The sequence below is a fragment of the Cornus florida genome, unplaced genomic scaffold (assembly GCF_030987335.1).
Source record: "Cornus florida cultivar Cherokee Brave unplaced genomic scaffold, ASM3098733v1 CherokeeBrave_3.0.0_Hap2_Chr09, whole genome shotgun sequence".
Taxonomy (NCBI): Eukaryota; Viridiplantae; Streptophyta; class Magnoliopsida; order Cornales; family Cornaceae; genus Cornus; species Cornus florida.
In genome coordinates this window covers 42,224,795-42,241,582 of record NW_026775579.1, presented here as the reverse complement: position 1 = coordinate 42,241,582, position 16,788 = coordinate 42,224,795, and the positions used below count along the sequence as shown (strand labels likewise).

The window sequence follows — 16,788 nt, the reverse complement described above, 5'->3', positions numbered from 1 at the left end:
GCTGGTGTAGAGTATTCACACTGCTGACCCTTTTCTTCATCTGCGCCTACCGTATGTGCGCTCGGAGTAGCTCATCTGAATCTTCGCTGGGCTCGGGTCGACCGTGGATAGCATTGATTATACGAACTGGTTGTGAATTGTGAGAGCTTTGTTTATGACTCCTTTTTATTTGTTCCATCGGTCAATTCTGCTCTGTCGCCGAGCCTTGAACATAACTCGCGAACTCCCCTCTAGCTATCAACATCTCCACTTGCCTTCTCAAATTCCTGCATTCGTTAGTCTAATGACCGAAATAGAAATGGAAAGCACAGTGTTTAGTCTGATCCCTCTGTTCGAGGGGTTGCCTAATTGGCAGTGGTGGATGAAACTTATCTTTGTTCTCCTGATATAGCCTCGCCAGAGTGATCAGCTCTTCCTCCCTAGACCTCTTTTCTGCCTTCCAGGAGGTCTGACGCTGCGGCTGAGCCTGCTTCTGCCTGATCTTTGCCTTGGACTTTTCCTCGGTCGACACGAGCGACGCTGTCCGAGCATTGGCTGCCTCCTCTTCTTCTAGGCGCACAAAGTCGTCGGCTCTTTCATTGAGTTCATCCATAGTCGTCGGCGTGTTCACTACCAGACTGGTATGGAAAGGAGTGCCACGTGTCATGGCTAACTTGAAGGCTTGAACCGCTGTAGAAGGGTGGCATTCGATCACCATACTCTTAGTGAGATTAAACCTGGTGAGAAAAGCCTGGAGACGTTCATCTTTGTGCTGTCTCATTGTGAATAGGCTTGAGATGTCCTTCGGCGGACGCTTGTTCCCATAGTACTGGCTTATGAACCGATCGCACAGGTCTCGGAAGCTACCAATGGAGCTCCTAGGCAAGTTCTTGAACCAGCTGAGCGCCGGTCCAGCTAGGCTTGTAGGGAAACATTTGCACATTAAAGCGTCGTTTTCCGTATTCAGGGCCATCTTCAACTGGATATGGTACACATGATCGATCGGATCGGTTGTTCCGTCAAACAGAATAAAGACTGGCATAGCAAATTTCCTTGGATGCGGGGCATTCAGGATCTCGTCAGTGAATGGTGAATCAACCATCCGAGCCGCGGATCGGAGTGCTTCATTCTCTCTTTTGCGCCCAGTGGTAGCTCTGTGAGCTACGGTTCTGCTCTCCGAACCGCGATGAGTGATTGTAGCCATGGAGGGCCGGTAGGACGGATCGAACGACCGTTCCTCTATGAGCTCTCTTTGCCAAGGCGACGCAACTTGGCGGCGATCAACCTCTATCACTTCCTCTCGGTTGAACCTTTCCCGACGCGGATAGAAGGTCATGGCTTCGTTCTGTCTGATCTGCTCACGTTGCGGATCAACGCGAGTCGATCCTTTGTGATCCTCAACTTGACGAGCATTTGGCGGCAAATCATCCATCCTCCTTTCATCACGGTGGAGAGCTGACTGATTGTTCTCGTCCTGCTCGCCTTGATGCGCGATATTAGATTGAACACCTCCTTCACCGGCCGGAAGTGGACGCGAAACCGCGGGTATTTGCTGATGTTGCATTCCAGCTTTCAATTCTGCATTCTCTTTTTTGAGAGCCTCGATCAAGTTCATCAACTCCTCAAGCTTCATTTGCTGGACAGCCTCCATCGGATTGGAGCTTTCACCTATCATTATTCCTGAACGGAGTAAAGGCATTAATCTCAAGTTCGTGAGTAGATCCGAGCTTCGTGAGTGGGAATTTTTCAGATCTGGTTTCGAATTCTCCGAATTATGCTCACGGTTGACGAGATCTGAATTGTCCGAATTCTAAATCCGTCAGATCCTGCCACAATCGAACAACTCATTGTTGCGTAGATTTGAAGCCACTTTTGCCAAAACAACAGGAACTAAAATTCCTCCAGAGTAGGTCACAATCGCTCAGATCTGGATCCAACTTCAATTCCCACAGACGGCGCCAATTGAAGATGCAAGAAATTCCTCCTCCCTTTCTCTCTCTAGAATTCTTACATTTCAACCAAAAAAAATATCTCCCCTCCTCTATCCATTACTTCTCCTATTTATAGATATTTACAAATGTTGATGGGCTGTTGGATCTAGGCCCATTCCTCTATGAGTTCTGGTCATCTTTGATGGGCTATTCGTATTCGGCCCATATGGCAGTGTCTTTCTATGGGTCTGACCCATCTGTACGGACCGGATGTCGCGTTTGTAAGTCATATCCGGCCCATGTCACTTCGGGCCTCCTCATATATATATTTTAAACAAAAAATATAGAAATACAATTACGCAAAAAATTAACTAAATTTTTTTTTCTAATTTCAAGCTCTAATTTCACGCCGCCGGACATAGTTTAAATCTACTTTCTCTCACTCCAATTCTCCTTATTAGTGAATGCAAGATATCGACATTTTAATATATATATATATATATATATATATATATATATATGTTCGTGTACACTTTCTTTTTTTTTTTTTTTTTGTTTCCCCGGAAAATATATTGTGTGCATTTTTGTGTTGACTATAAACTCAATAATATTTTTGGCATCAACAACTATTATCACTAAAATAGTGTCCTATGAAGGTGTTTTTTGTAAATGCAACAAATGGGAGAGGCTTGATAATGCATGGAACTATGCTCTTGGATGTCCAAAAATATTAACGAATGGCCCATAAGCAGTTGTACTTTTATTTGTGGAAGTTTGAAGAAAGAAAAAATTAAAGTTGGTCACATGCCATCTTAATTATATGATAAAGTTCCTTAATTATTTCTCGGTAGATGATGACTCTTTTTGTTCAAATGTTATTGAAAAATATGTATGTTAAATAGTACTCATTTTGTTCGTTTGAAGATTTGAACCTTAACAATCTACTTTAAAAAATAAAAAAAATATTACTGAGCCATAAGATTCTTGAATGTGAGTAAGTTACCGTGCTCTTGGGGCACAATCGACTTAAAAAAAAAAAAACAAATATCCATTTTCGAAAACCAAGTTCTCGTCTATTTATTCACTTACTTATATATATATATATATATATATATATATAGTATTTTATATGAATAATGATGAAATACAAGTCCATTAAAAAAGGACGGACCAACTCAATCACAACCATACATTTTCGTGAGTTGAAATATCTTTTTTCTTTTCATGTAACCAAGCCATACAAGTCAATAAATTTTATAAGAGGAGTAGGTATACTCATATGGAGTTGACGTGATTCCATATTACCCTCCATTTTTGTTTATAACGAAAATGACCTAATTACCCTCCAAAAATGGAAACATTTTTTTATAATTATTGAGTATTATTGGATGAAAATTGTGTGATTTTCTTTTCTAAAAAAATAAAAAGAAATGTAGTAAAAAAATATAAATGTGAAATTGAATACCATTTTTATTACACCTACACTGATTTATATTGTTATACAAATGCCTATATTATGCAATATGCACACACTATACACGTCCCTTCCATTTTTAGGATTTGATAATTATTTTTAAAAATAATCAATACCAAAACAAGAAGATAATCAAAATTTCAAGTAAAAATATTTATCTAATATTTTAATATTTTCGGTGTCAATCATTATAAAATATAAATTATTTTATTATGGAACCCATTGAAAAATTAGCACAAATGCATCAAAAAAAAATAAAATAAAATAAAAAATAAAACACACAATTCTCAATCAACATTTTCGGAAGTAGGAAATTCAAATAAGGCCATTTAAAAATTAAAAAAATTAGTCATTACTTAGTGCAAGTGAGATAGAAATATTACATGTTTGTCAAAAAAATATTTTATTAGTATAGAACAATTCTGAATCAACATTACCAAAAATGTTGATTCAGAATTGGTCTATACTAATACAAAACATAAATCATTTATCGATAGATCCCTGCTTAAATTTAAAAACTTTTCAAAAAGAAAGCATTAGGCATAGCATGCACCGAATTTATTCGAATAGTAAGTACAGAAAATAACTTGCAGTGCAAATACAATTCAGACGAGCCAAACACACAATTCCCCGGCGCACTCTCAAGGTCCATAAGTCATGTGGTAACTTCTCCCACTGTAACGATGTAATCAGATCGAGTGGGCTCTGCTCCACCCAATGTAACAACACGTGTCACAAGATCCATTGACCTGTGATATAGGCGACGTTTTTTAGGGTGATTTAATTAAGTTCCTCAAAGTCACACAGATCACACTACTTTTATACTATTACCCACACCAAATATGCGTGATTGTGTTTGTGTATATTATATATATATAAAAGAGAACAGAGAGGGCAAAAAGTAAAGGGGGAAGACAAAGGAATCAATAGTCGGCGCCATTGTCCTCGCCGACCAATAATAACGTCCCTTTCACTCCCACCATTACCCCCAACCACACCCCCTCTCTCTCTCTCTAAAACTTTCTCTCTCTAAAATTTTATATACATAAAACCCTATCTACATCCGCCCCTGTTCCATCCGATTCTTTTCTTCTCCCTCCCTTCATCGGTTTCTTCCGTGAATATTTTTTTAACTGATCGGAAGATGTCCGACTCTTAAATATTAGCTTAGCTTAGCATTAGGGTTTCTTTTTTTTTTTTTCTTTTTTTTCCCCCTAGGGTTTTCGTATTTTAATTTTCTCTATCTTGTTTAATTAATTTGTTGCTTTTGTTTGATTTTGAGTTCATCGTTTTGATAATTTTGGTGAATTATGAGAGGGGGTGTTGTTGATCAGTCTCCTAATGGTAAGATCGATGATGTTGAAAAGGATAAGAAAAAGAAGCGTCGACCAAATCGACGACCCAAGCAGAATTCCTCTGTTCCAGGTATTTTTACACATACTATATATGTATATATTTGGTGTTCTGAGTATATATTTGTTTTTTGATTTGTGTGAACTTGTTTCTTTGAATTTTTTGGGTGACGAGTTAATTGGGTTTGGATGTAAAAAAAAGAGTCTTGAGATAGTGGTTTGGGGATTACGATTTCCACATAAAGTCTCCACCTTTTGCTGCGTTCACTGTTGGTGTATTTTATTATTCTTGTGTGTAAATTGGGTTGTTTTTGGGTTTATTTTGTTGTTCGTGTGTGTAAATTGGGTTATTCCGTGAACAATATTACACATATGGAGATTTAATTTAGACCATCAAAAGACTTTTTGTGTGTGTTGGTGGAAACCATCACAATTGTTGCTCTGTTTGGTAGCTGACAAACTGAAAGGAAGTAGAAATTAAGTTGAATTATGCGTTACATAGATTGTCCAAATGTAAAATAAAAAGCTCATCTTAGATATAGCTTTATATATATATATATATATATATATATATATATATATGTATATTTAGTTGAATTGAGGTCCTTATGGTCCTATGAAGCCTGAATAACTGTGTAGCTATTTGCAAATCTTTGCTTCCAAACAGAAAGTGAATATATATATATGATGTATCACGTTATTTACTATAACATGCTGTAGTCGTTGTAATGGCGCATTTTGCTTCTTTTGTTTGCTTTGTTAAGGGTTTGCTCCCCTTTGAGCTCCTTTGTTAATATATATTTACTTATCAAAAAAAAAAAAAAAAATGTATGTATGTATGTACAGTATATATGTGTGTGTGTGTGTGTGTGTGTGGAGGGCAATTGAGGGTGGGTGAATAATGCTTTGATTGATACTGTGAAACTATGTGGGCAAAAAAAGAAAGAAGAAAATAGATTTATGTTCTCATTTGGATGTTGGAAAGTAAGAACACCTGTGTAATTGACTTATATTTCTTATTCTCTTTGAGTTGAGATTTTGAGGAAACCAAAATAACATGGTGAGTAATTATCAATCCCAAGCTGTAGAAAAGATGAACTGCCAGAATAACTGAAGAAATCAATTTTTGCCGGCCCTACCTCCTTTTAAATAAATTGCATTATTCTTCTCAGCATTAGTGTGATTGAAAAAGTGAAAATAAGGAGTATGTATTATACATATTTCCTTATTTTTTTCCTTAACCTTTTTTTATTATATTAGAAGTGCTTATTTTATCAAGGAATATGGATTATACATATTTCCCTCTTTTTTCCTTACCTTCTTTTATTATATTTGAAGTGCTTATCTTATGACTGTTGTGATTTATGGTTATCTGAGTTTATGCCCCTTGCTCCCTCCCTCCTTTGTGCTAGTGTCAGCACTAAGATTATCAATGTAAGATCTCATGTTCTAAAAATTTTTCTTGGAACAGCTTGTAGTTCGGTGAATGAAATACGAGGGAAAGGATCAGAATTCTTGGGAAGTGGTAGCCCATCAAATCATGTCTTGGGAAATGGTAACCCATCAAATCATGTAATCTTGAGTGAGCGTCAACCTCCAGAAGTATCTAATGTTGCTTTCCATTCTTTGCCAACGATGCATATAAATGAGCAAGCAACTTCACAGGAGGGAGGAAATATGCAAAATCAGCAAATGTTTCCATCTGATGTTGGTGAAAGGACGTTTTCAAAATCATGTCCTGTGCCCATCAATTGTGGAGAGTCAATGGTGTCATATGTAAACAAGGATTTTCTTTTGTCTCAGCAGATCTGTCATGTTCAGAGAAAATGTTTTGATTCCCACTGGTCAGTGGAAGCTGTTAATGAAGCATTAGAGGTCCGTTCTATAATGTGTTTCAAGTTAGTTTGATAATGTGTTTTGTGATGCAGTGAAATACTTGTTCTAAGATCATATAATAATGATATTATGGGTAAGGAAAAAGGCTGTAAGCATGTTTGCTTTTACCTTTGCAGAAAGGCGATGTTTTTAAAGCGTTGTTTCATGTGAATGCACACAACAGACTTGAGGTCCGTTGAGATTCTTTTCCCATATTCTTCCTTTTCTAGGATTCTTCTTTTTATGTTTTAAGATTGTTATTTTTTGAGCTAAAAAATACCTGTGCATTCCCATGTGTTGTTAGGCCTACTGCAAAATTGATGGAGTGCCTGTTGATGTTCTCATTAGTGGGATTGCTGCTCAAAATAGAGCTGTAAGTCGGGTTATCTTTTCCTGCTTTACTTCTCTGTATTGAAATGCTACCTTGCCTTCAATTTTCTGTACGTTATGCATTTTATAAACAAAAAACTACACAACTCAGCTTAACTGCATTTAATATATGTTTGTTTTTCCCTGAATGTGTTGATATTATAAAAAAGAAGTATTACAATACAGACATCTAATATATTTATTTTCAATTTCCACATACACTTTATGAAGTAGATCATTGATGTTGTGAATATTTTGTTCTGTTCATAGCCGGAAGTTGATTGTACGCCATCTTGGTATGTATCAAAACTTGGACTTGGAGGGAGTTAGGCTTTTCTTAACAAATGTAGATACCCTAACTCTGAATTTCTTTTGTTCAGAACTCTTACAAAATGTAGTGATATGTTTGCAGATCCATAGAGATCTAAATAACGGAACTATGAAATATATTTACCTACAAATTGTTTTAATATTAACTTCAGACAAGAGATTAATGCTAGAGATGATTAAATTTTCGTAAATATACGAAACGATTTTGAAACTTATCATTGGAATGGAATACTAATAGTGATATTAAGACCTAAAATTAGATCTTGTATTTTTGTTGATTTGGAAACCAGATCTCTGTTTTTAATAGTGTCTCATTAGCTTCTTAATTGAGAAAATGACTGAAATGGAACTTAAAAAGTCTTATCCGTTGCAGCCCATTGGGGCCTCTTAATGGATCACCACAGCAGCATAATGTGTCATTCCACCCCTAAACCTTTGTAACAGTCGTTGCATGTGTGAATTTCAACATGACTGCTATGTTGATCCATAGTTGTCACGTATGTGATTTCCAGCCTGGTGCTATGTACCATAATAGAACATATATATTACTGCATATTTTAGGTTGGGTCTACATTAGCAAGTTAGTTGGAATTTTACAGTTTAGGGACATCTGTTTTGCCTTACCTTTTTTATGAATTGAGGTATAAAAGGCAAAGAAACAGAAGCAGTTGGTGGTCTCTTCACCTGAACTGCACTGTTTTGTGCTTCTTGCTTTTAATTAGGTGTGCTTCAAGCATACTTATTTAAATACATATGCGTGTATACTTGTTAACAGGTATATATAGAGGTCCAGTTATGATTAACAAACTTCTTTTTCATAGGTGGATGGAGATATTGTTGCGATTAAAGTTGATCCTTTGTCGTCCTGGACAAAGATGAAAGGATCAAATGGGCCTTCTAACAATTCTGCCTTGATGGATGATAATAATTTGGTCCCTGAAGTCACTGAATCAGTTGGTAATGGCGACAAAGGGAAAGGTGTATTACATGTAGATATTAAGAGTAATACTTGCTTGCTTCCAGAGAAGGGATTTTATTTTGAGAATGGTAGTTTTTCTGGTGAGAGTGTTAATCCAGAACTAATAGGACCAGTAGGTTGTAATTATGTTAATGGACATTACCCTTCTGCACCAGATATGTCACGGACAGGTGGTTCCAGTGAACGGAATGAAATTGCAAGTCTAGTGGGAAAGTTTTGTGCATTGGTAAGTTCTTTCCCGTCAAAGAGACCAACAGGCAGAGTTGTGGCCATTGTCGAAAGGTCCACTCGTCGGGATGCTGTTGTTGGTTTTCTTAATGCTAAGCAGTGTGTTTCTAGTAGGGAAGGTTACAGAAAAGATGGTAAGAAGAAGAAGAATTCATTGGTTTCTCCCAACCATGACTACATCATGTTGACACCAACTAACCCAAAGTTCCCCAAAATGATGGTCTTTGTGAGAGACCTGCCTGACAGCATCAAGAAAAAATTGGATGATTGTGATGCAACTGTTGAAATGGAACTCGTAGCTGCACAAATTGATGATTGGGGGGAAGATAACTGTTTCCCGCAAGCTCACATTTTGCATATTTTTGGAAGAGGTGGAGAAATAGGACCACAGATTGCTGCAATTTTATTTGAAAATGCAATCATTTCTTCTGAATTTTCTTCCAAATCACTTTCATGCCTTCCACATCTTCCCTGGGAGGTACCACAGGGGGAATTTCAGAGTAGAAGAGATCTTAGGAATTTGTGCATATTTACTATTGACCCCCCTTCTGCCAGGGATCTTGATGATGCATTATCAGTTGAAAGGTTGTCCAATGGAATTTTCAGAGTTGGTGTCCACATTGCTGATGCATCATATTTTGTTCTACCAGACACTGCTTTAGACATAGAAGCTCAAGTTCGATCTACGAGTATCTACATGCTGCAGCGTAAATTGCCTATGTTGCCGTCACTGCTTTCGGAGAATATAGCTTCACTTAATCCTGGAGTAGACAGGCTTGCGTTTTCAATATTTTGGGATATCAATAGTTCTGGGGAGATTCTAGATCGTTGGATTGGCCGTACTGTTATACGATCATGTTGCAAGTTCTCATATGATAATGCTCAGGACATTATCGATGGGTTAGTTGATGTGGGGAGCTTTAATAGCTTAGGAAATACATGCCCCCAATTGTATGGCAATTTTGAATGGTCTGATTTATTTAGATCTGTTAAGAGCCTTCAAGAAATTTCCCAAAAATTGAAAGAGAACAGGTTTAAGGATGGCGCCCTGTCACTGGAAAGCTCTAAAGTGTTTTTCTTATTTGATGAAGAAGGAATTCCGTATGATAGTATGCTTTCTGGACGCAAGGACTCGGAATATATGGTTGAGGAGTTTATGCTTTTGGCTAATAGGACCGCTGCGGAAGTAATATATAGAGCTTATCCTGATAGTGCATTATTGAGGAGACATCCCGAGCCTAACTTGCGGAAGCTTAGAGAGTTGGAAACTTTTTGTGGCAAACATGGTTTAGAATTGGACACTTCTTCTTCTGGACAGCTTCATCATTCAATAGAGCGGATTAGGGAAAAGCTCAAGAATGACTCAGTGTTATTTAACATTCTTCTGTCATATGCCACAAAACCAATGCAATTGGCAACATACTTCTGTAGTGGAGAGCTAAAAGACAGTGAAAACAATTGTGGTCATTATGCTCTTGCTGTTCCTTTCTATACTCATTTTACTTCAACACTTCGTAGGTATCCTGATATCTTAGTACATCGGACACTGGTTGCGGCAATAGAAGCTGAAGAGCTGTATCTGAAGCACAAAAGAACCTTTCTAAAATTGAACAAAGGAGAGGAAAACACAAGAAGATGCTTCACTGGCATTTGTTTCGATAAAGATGCTGCAGAGTCGGATGAAGGCCAGGAAGCATTGTCTGCTGCAGCATCAAAATACAGAGTTCCATGCACAGAAATACTTGCAGATGTTGCTGCTTATTGCAATGAGAGGAAGCTGGCTGGTAGGCATGCCAAGGATGCTAGTGATAAGCTATACATGTGGGCTTTGCTGAAGAAAAAAAAGGTATGTTCTCCCTTAGTCCTACTGCCTAATTTGCAGTTTATTACTCTTATGATAGTATTTTGCAATTTTGCCATTGTAATTCCAACAAAATGCAATTGAGGGTAGATTCTAATATCTTTGCGAGACCCTAACTACAGACTTTTCCTGCACTAGTTTCTCCTCTTCCTACTTTCAATTTTTTATATGTCCATCCACCAGTTCTAATGTTTTTCATGACATCTATTTAGCTATGTGACTTAATATTTTATACTGTAATTGGCAATTGCTTAATAGTTTCTTCTTGAATTATTCTTCCTCACACTTGCTGCAAGAGATATGAAGCCATTTTTTAGCCACCCCAACAACCCAAACACACCCCCCCCTCTCCCTGCTTGCAGGGCCCAAAACAGACAATATATGCATTTTCCCAATAGAATCCTTCATCATGGACATTCTGTTCAACTTGAGAGAATGTTTTCCCAACTACTTGTGGTCAGTTACATAAATGTTGATTTGCTATATCTAATGCCAGTCTTCATTTTTATTATTTTTTTATTTTTTATTTTTTATTTTTGATTAGTAATGCCAGAGTCTTCGTTACTCATGCTTTGGTATCTTTCTCAACCAAGCTATTATAACTATCTCAGCCCCCTGTTATTTGGTTATCCCCTTCCCTAGCATTACCCTTAACAATGAAACACTAAATATTTGAAAATTCCATGAACTCTTTTTTGAGAGTTCAATTGTGGATACGCCTTTGTTGCTTGTGGATTTGTCCAGGTTTTTCTTTAGTTAATTTTCATGTGCACAAAAAAACAATTTTTTATTTTGTTTTATTTATTTTTAGTGGAAGGGTGGGGAAGAGGAAATTGAAGCTAAAATTATTCACATTAAGTCATTCATTTTTTCTTTTTTAGGATGAGAAACACTATATTAAAATAAAGGTTCCAAAGAGGTTCACAAGTTGTCCTTGAAGAAAGAAGCTGTCTGAGAGAAAATAAAAATATGATGCAACTCAATCGTGTAGGTAAAACATGCTTCACAGAACTCACTCTACCTAGTATAGGAAGTTAGCCTCCTGATTTACTAATGGAAACAAGAGCTTTTCTATTCATTTATTGGTGCGCCCAAGAAAAAATGGATTGAAGTGCTGTTTGATAACCAAATTCAGCACTTAATTCTAAACAGATTAAGTGCATTTGATAATGCAATTTACCACTTAAAAGGGGGTAAACTTTTATATGACAATGGCATCACTTATCATGGACTGCTGAACGCCTAAATCCAAAAAACTATCAAAAAAATTCTCAACTTGCAATTACCATTTAAAAATCCAGCATTTAAAATTCAGCTCTTGAAATATTCAGTTTTATCCAACAGGACCTGAGTTTCCCTAATCAATTCATGTTCTTTGATGTCTTTGATAATCTTGCTCGAACTTCCCTTTTCTTCGTCCAAGCGTGCACTCTCTCTCTCTTTCTGTATATATATATATATGTATGTATGTATGTATTTCAAGACATCTATGCCATATAAGGTTCTGCTATGATCTCTAAAGAAGCCATATGTGTGAAAAGTAGTGTAGATTGGTAAGTTGTTCCCTATGAAGGCTGATGGTCTCAGGTACTGTGTAGCAGCAACAATAGATTCATGTGATCTTTCAGGGTCAAGTTATTAACATAATTGTAAAGGAGCAATGAGATGAGGCTATTTGTAGTTTGAATATGTCGATACGATACTTTAGCAGTGTCACTAAAGGTGAAGGTTGGATGACTAAGGAACTTGATAGGTGAGATCGAAAAGTGAGAGAGATGCATTTGGGTGCTAATATGTGCTCTTCCAAGTGTAACCTTCGATCTGTTTGAGCAGTATCGTAAGACCCTGCAAACAAAACAAGATCGATTTCTAGATTAGTTGGAGGCACCATAGCATAGAAGAAAAATGAAGTGGAAGCTTTCATAACCGTGCTATCGGGCAAGGTAACATTACTATTTTTGAGATGTGAAAATAGTTCATGTGAGGGCTGTGGATAGATTGAAGACTATGGTGGATTATTGGACATAGAATGGTTATGGACTCGGTAAAATTAACTAGAATACCTTGGAGTTGGAGCATAGACTTTTACTCAAGTGGTGGATGGATGTCATTTGCTGCATGTAGTAGTCCAACTAATTGGGGGTCAGTTTAGTTAGAGACGGGAACTGATTAAAAAGTCAGATCAGTGTGGATGAAGTTGTATGAAGTAGTTTGACAGATTTACAAGTGAAATGCAAAATGAGGTTAAGAATTATACTGTTTTGCCAAACTGCAAACTGCAAACCAGATGAGGTGCATGCTTGGGTAAGCTAACCTTTGTCTTTGGTAGATAAGGTATCATCAGTAGGCTTAATTGGAAGTTGGTTAGTATAAGGAATAGTTTAGGCTGGATGTTTGCAATGCGATAAAGTTGGGTTGTCAACACAAGTTCAGGTTAAGCTTGTTGATTTGGCTAGGCTTATTTGGGCCTGTGCTGCTCCCTATTGCAAGCTCACCTTACATTGAGCGATTTTCTCTATCCATATATATATGTGTGTATGTATCTGTATCTGTATATGATATGTTGAATGTTTTCTTAGTATTACTTATTGTATTTACTCATCAAAAAAAAAAAAAAAAAAAAAACCTTACATTAGTATCATAAATCACGTAAAATAAAATCTCAGATTTGGATTTATCAAACTATTATAACATTTATTAGTATATTTGGAAAAAACTATAATAGTGAACATAAAATGGTTGTCTTTATTCCTAAGGTAAAAATATGATCAAAGTGAATGCGCGAAATTAGAAGAACAAACATAATCAAACACGAATCATGTGAATAGGCTTGGAAGATTGCAATAAGACAAGATATTTTTAGAACTAGATTGAAAGGAGAGGATTATAAGATAGACTTGCCTTGAAGAGAGGTACCTTTTTTTTTCATTTGTGAATTGAGACAAGAAAATTTTAGACTTTGCCATGAAATAGAAAAGCTAACAAAAAATTATAGTAGGTTAAAAGATTGAGATTATTGTAGAAATTTTCTTGTAGGGCAGAAGTGGTAGCTGTGTGTGCGCGCAAGCGTGAGCGTGTTAGAGAGAGAGAGAGATCTTTCTTAGCAAGATTTTTTGTAAGACTATTGAAAGCTGAATTATCTTATCTGCATCCTATATACTTCCGGTCCTGTTAGTGCACGGCCTGCGCTTAGTTCAAAGGCCAGAACCCCAGTGAACATAAAACGGTTGTCTTTATTCCTAAGGTAAAAATATGATCAAAGTGGATGCGCGAAATTAGAAGAACAAACATAATCAAACAAGAATCATGTGACGAGGCTTGGAAGATTGCAATAAGACAAGATATTTTTAGAACTAGATTGAAAGGAGAGGATTATAAGATAGACTTGCCTTGAAGAGAGGTACTTCTTTTTTTTTTTCATTTGTGAATTGAAACAAGAAAATTTTAGATTTTGCCATGAAATAGAAAAGCTAACAAAAAATTATAGTAGGTTAAAAGATTGAGATTATTGTAGAAATTTTCTTGTAGGGCAGAAGTGGTAGCTCTGTGTGTTCAAGCGTGAGCGTGTAGAGAGAGAGAGATCTTTCTTCGCAAGATTTTTTGTAAGACTATTTTTTTTGATAAGTAAGATTTTTTGTAAGACTATTGAAAGCTGAATTATCTTATCTGCATCCTATATACTTCCGGTCCTGTTAGTGCACGGCCTGCGCTTAGTTCAAAGGCCAGAATCCCTATTTGGGCTCGAAAATGTTCCCAAACCTTTTGTCCATCCCTCTTGGTTGAAGCTCCAAAATTTACTTCAACCGTATTCCTATCTCTTGGTCTATGAATAACCAATGCCATGAAGCCTCTTCATTTGTCTAAAACTTATTGGGGTGTGGTAGGTTGGAAGAGTGGGAAGGACAGATTAAAAGAAAAAGAGGATGGATGGATGGAGTTTTTACTGGCTTGTAAGAAGAAAATGAAGAGGGGAAGAGGAGCAAAGCTCTCCCGCCCTAGCTTGCCATATTTTACCATCCAAAGTGTAGGTGGAGAGGGCAAGGAAAGGGAAGGCTTGTTCTTTATGTTTTTGCCCTGCAAACTACACTCCCGTTAGTATTGTTGGTGTAATGGTAATGACTAGCAACACCTCTTCCCTTCCTCATTCTTTTTTTTTTTTGCTTTAACCATAGAAACTAGATAAAAGGAGGGATGAGTAGCTTGCTTAACATAGGGATGCCTTTTCATCCCTCTTTCCTTTTATTTTAAACCAATTTTCCATCTTTCTTTCCAAGTGGGGCATGACTCCTAGTTTGAATGACGGTGTGGTTAATTTATTAACAAGTTGGGTCTTGGAAATATATCTTCTGGGGTCTAGTTTCAGAAAGAATAGAACTGATCTAGAGGTTAAGTCTGTCATGGAAGTGCTCAAATGTTGTGATAAAGGCATGATGGTAGAATTGACAATTCAAGATGTTTTCTGATGTTTAAATTAGTTTCCTGCTATATATGATTTATTTTGGGTTATTTTGCATTTCCTGACTGGTTCTTTATTTGCTCTTGTGCAGAATTTTTTATCGGAAGCTAGAGTATTGGGCTTAGGCCCAAGATTCATGACCATATATATTCACAAGCTAGCTGTGAGTAGCTTCTAACCTCCTCTTTGATTGTTACTATTGCTTTCTTTTTGGTCACTATTTGCTCCTAAATTTTACTTGACGTGTATACTGCTTTTATGCTTCTAGATTGAGCGGCGCATCTATTATGATGAAGTTGAAGACCTGAGGGTTGAATGGCTTGATGCTACATCCACATTGGTGCTCAGTTTATCTACAAATAAACGCATTCATTGGAGAAGTAGCCCAGGCAAATGGAGGACAGTTGAAGAGGTTGCATTGGTTACAAATCCTTTGGAGTTGAAGCTGGCATTGGATTTGTCTGGAGACAGTAGGGAGGGTGGTGCATCAGAAGTGGAAGTGGATACTGGTGCATCATATGGGAATCCAGCACGAAGCTTAGATGTTATTGAAATTGAACCTGCTGTTTTCCCCCTTACTGTGCATCTACTTTCAACAATCCCCGTCGTGCTTTTTGCAGTTGGTGGGGATGATGGGCCCCTTGATATAGGGGCAAGGCTGTTCATGAGCTCATACCTCTGTACTTGAACTCATATTCAGGTATTTGGAGTTATGAAGGCATGTTAATAGCTAGTGACAGATTTGTGAAGATGATGGAACAGGGTTCTATTTGGGAGGACAAGCCCAGTTGTAGATAGGAGGGTATTGTATAGCTAAAAATAGTTGGGACAAGGAAAAGCCTATGGTTAAGATTTGTGATACTTTTACAAAGTATGTTTGATACTGGATTTACGTTTTGTTGGAGTTGTAGATAAGGAAGGGGATTTGCCGTGGCCGACACTTAGTGGCTGTTTTTATCAAAAGCTGCTTGTTGGAAAATCGGCTCTTGTTTTTGTTTTCGGCCATCCCCATCCAGTATAACTCAGTTGACCGTGCCTGTACCTGTATCTGGTTCTTCAATGTTGATGACATCGGAAGCTAATTCGTGTTATGTTTCAAGTTATTAGCTTTGTTGGACTGCAACCCAAATATTTTTTGATTTTGGGTTTACTGGTCTAGTTATAATTTTGTAACTCGACTCAACAAAGCCTATTTTTTTTTTTGTTTTCTTTCTTTCTTCTTTTCACTATATAGTCGACTTTAATTCTGTATGCTTCTAAAAGCAGTACTTGTGGCTGACAGAAGTGGGCGACCTTTGGCAGTCATTTTTTTAGTTGAATAAAATGATATCATCTGTTCTTGACATGGATTTTAGTTGGTATAGTATTTTTAGGTTGTTGCCTGATACTTGTGTTATTTGGACCTCTCTGGTTTAGGTGAATTATTTTAATGCAACGGCCACCAAGTCAAACGTTGATGAGGAAGGTGATGCCAGTTCTGATGCCTTGGTCAATTTCTGGTCTCCGGGTGCAGATGGGAGGCTGGTACCATATGGAGAACGTTAACGTCGATTCTCCTTTAGATGTCACTGCTGCGTGGGAAGAAAGTCCGGATTGGTTGATAATTGATGCAGGTACAGATTGGGAAAGTGGCAAGTTTGAAATGGTCAGTTTAGAAACAATGCTTCTTTTGTTCACAGGATTCATGTAGCAGATGTCAAATAGTTAGGAAAAGACATTGGTTGTGGTAGTGGTGGTGTTGGTTGTTATCTTACGACGAATGTCTGGATCATTCCTTCCATTCTCCTATAGGTAAAATATGTTATTGATGATGTCTAGGACTAAAACGTCCCTATATATATTCGTAATATGTTTGTGTTTGTGTGAGCGTCAAGTCCTTGAGGTACACCTCATTTCCTTTGCCTAATCAGGAGTTGAATTCAAGACCTTCACTTTCTGAAACGGACCCCCTGGA

The 16,788-nt window shown here is 37.2% G+C and overlaps 1 protein-coding gene across 2 annotated transcripts; it reads left to right on the top strand.

Annotated features, from left to right (window-relative positions):
- Positions 1 to 4,248: 4,248 nt before the first annotated feature.
- LOC132273747 (DIS3-like exonuclease 2) lies at positions 4,249 to 16,693 on the top strand. 2 transcript variants are annotated; one of them, XM_059774794.1, is made up of 8 exons: positions 4,249 to 4,809; positions 6,208 to 6,611; positions 6,749 to 6,802; positions 6,916 to 6,984; positions 8,132 to 10,363; positions 14,926 to 14,997; positions 15,103 to 15,534; positions 16,251 to 16,693. In XM_059774794.1, exons 1-7 carry the CDS (start codon positions 4,695 to 4,697, stop codon positions 15,520 to 15,522), a joined length of 3,366 nt encoding a protein of 1,121 aa, XP_059630777.1. In that variant the 5' UTR covers positions 4,249 to 4,694; the 3' UTR covers positions 15,523 to 15,534; positions 16,251 to 16,693. The 2 variants fall into 2 exon arrangements, with proteins under 2 accessions (XP_059630777.1, XP_059630776.1); XM_059774793.1 differs by lacking the exon at positions 16,251 to 16,693 and having other exon boundaries at positions 4,250 to 4,809; positions 15,103 to 16,177.
- The last annotated feature ends 95 nt before the right edge of the window (positions 16,694 to 16,788 follow it).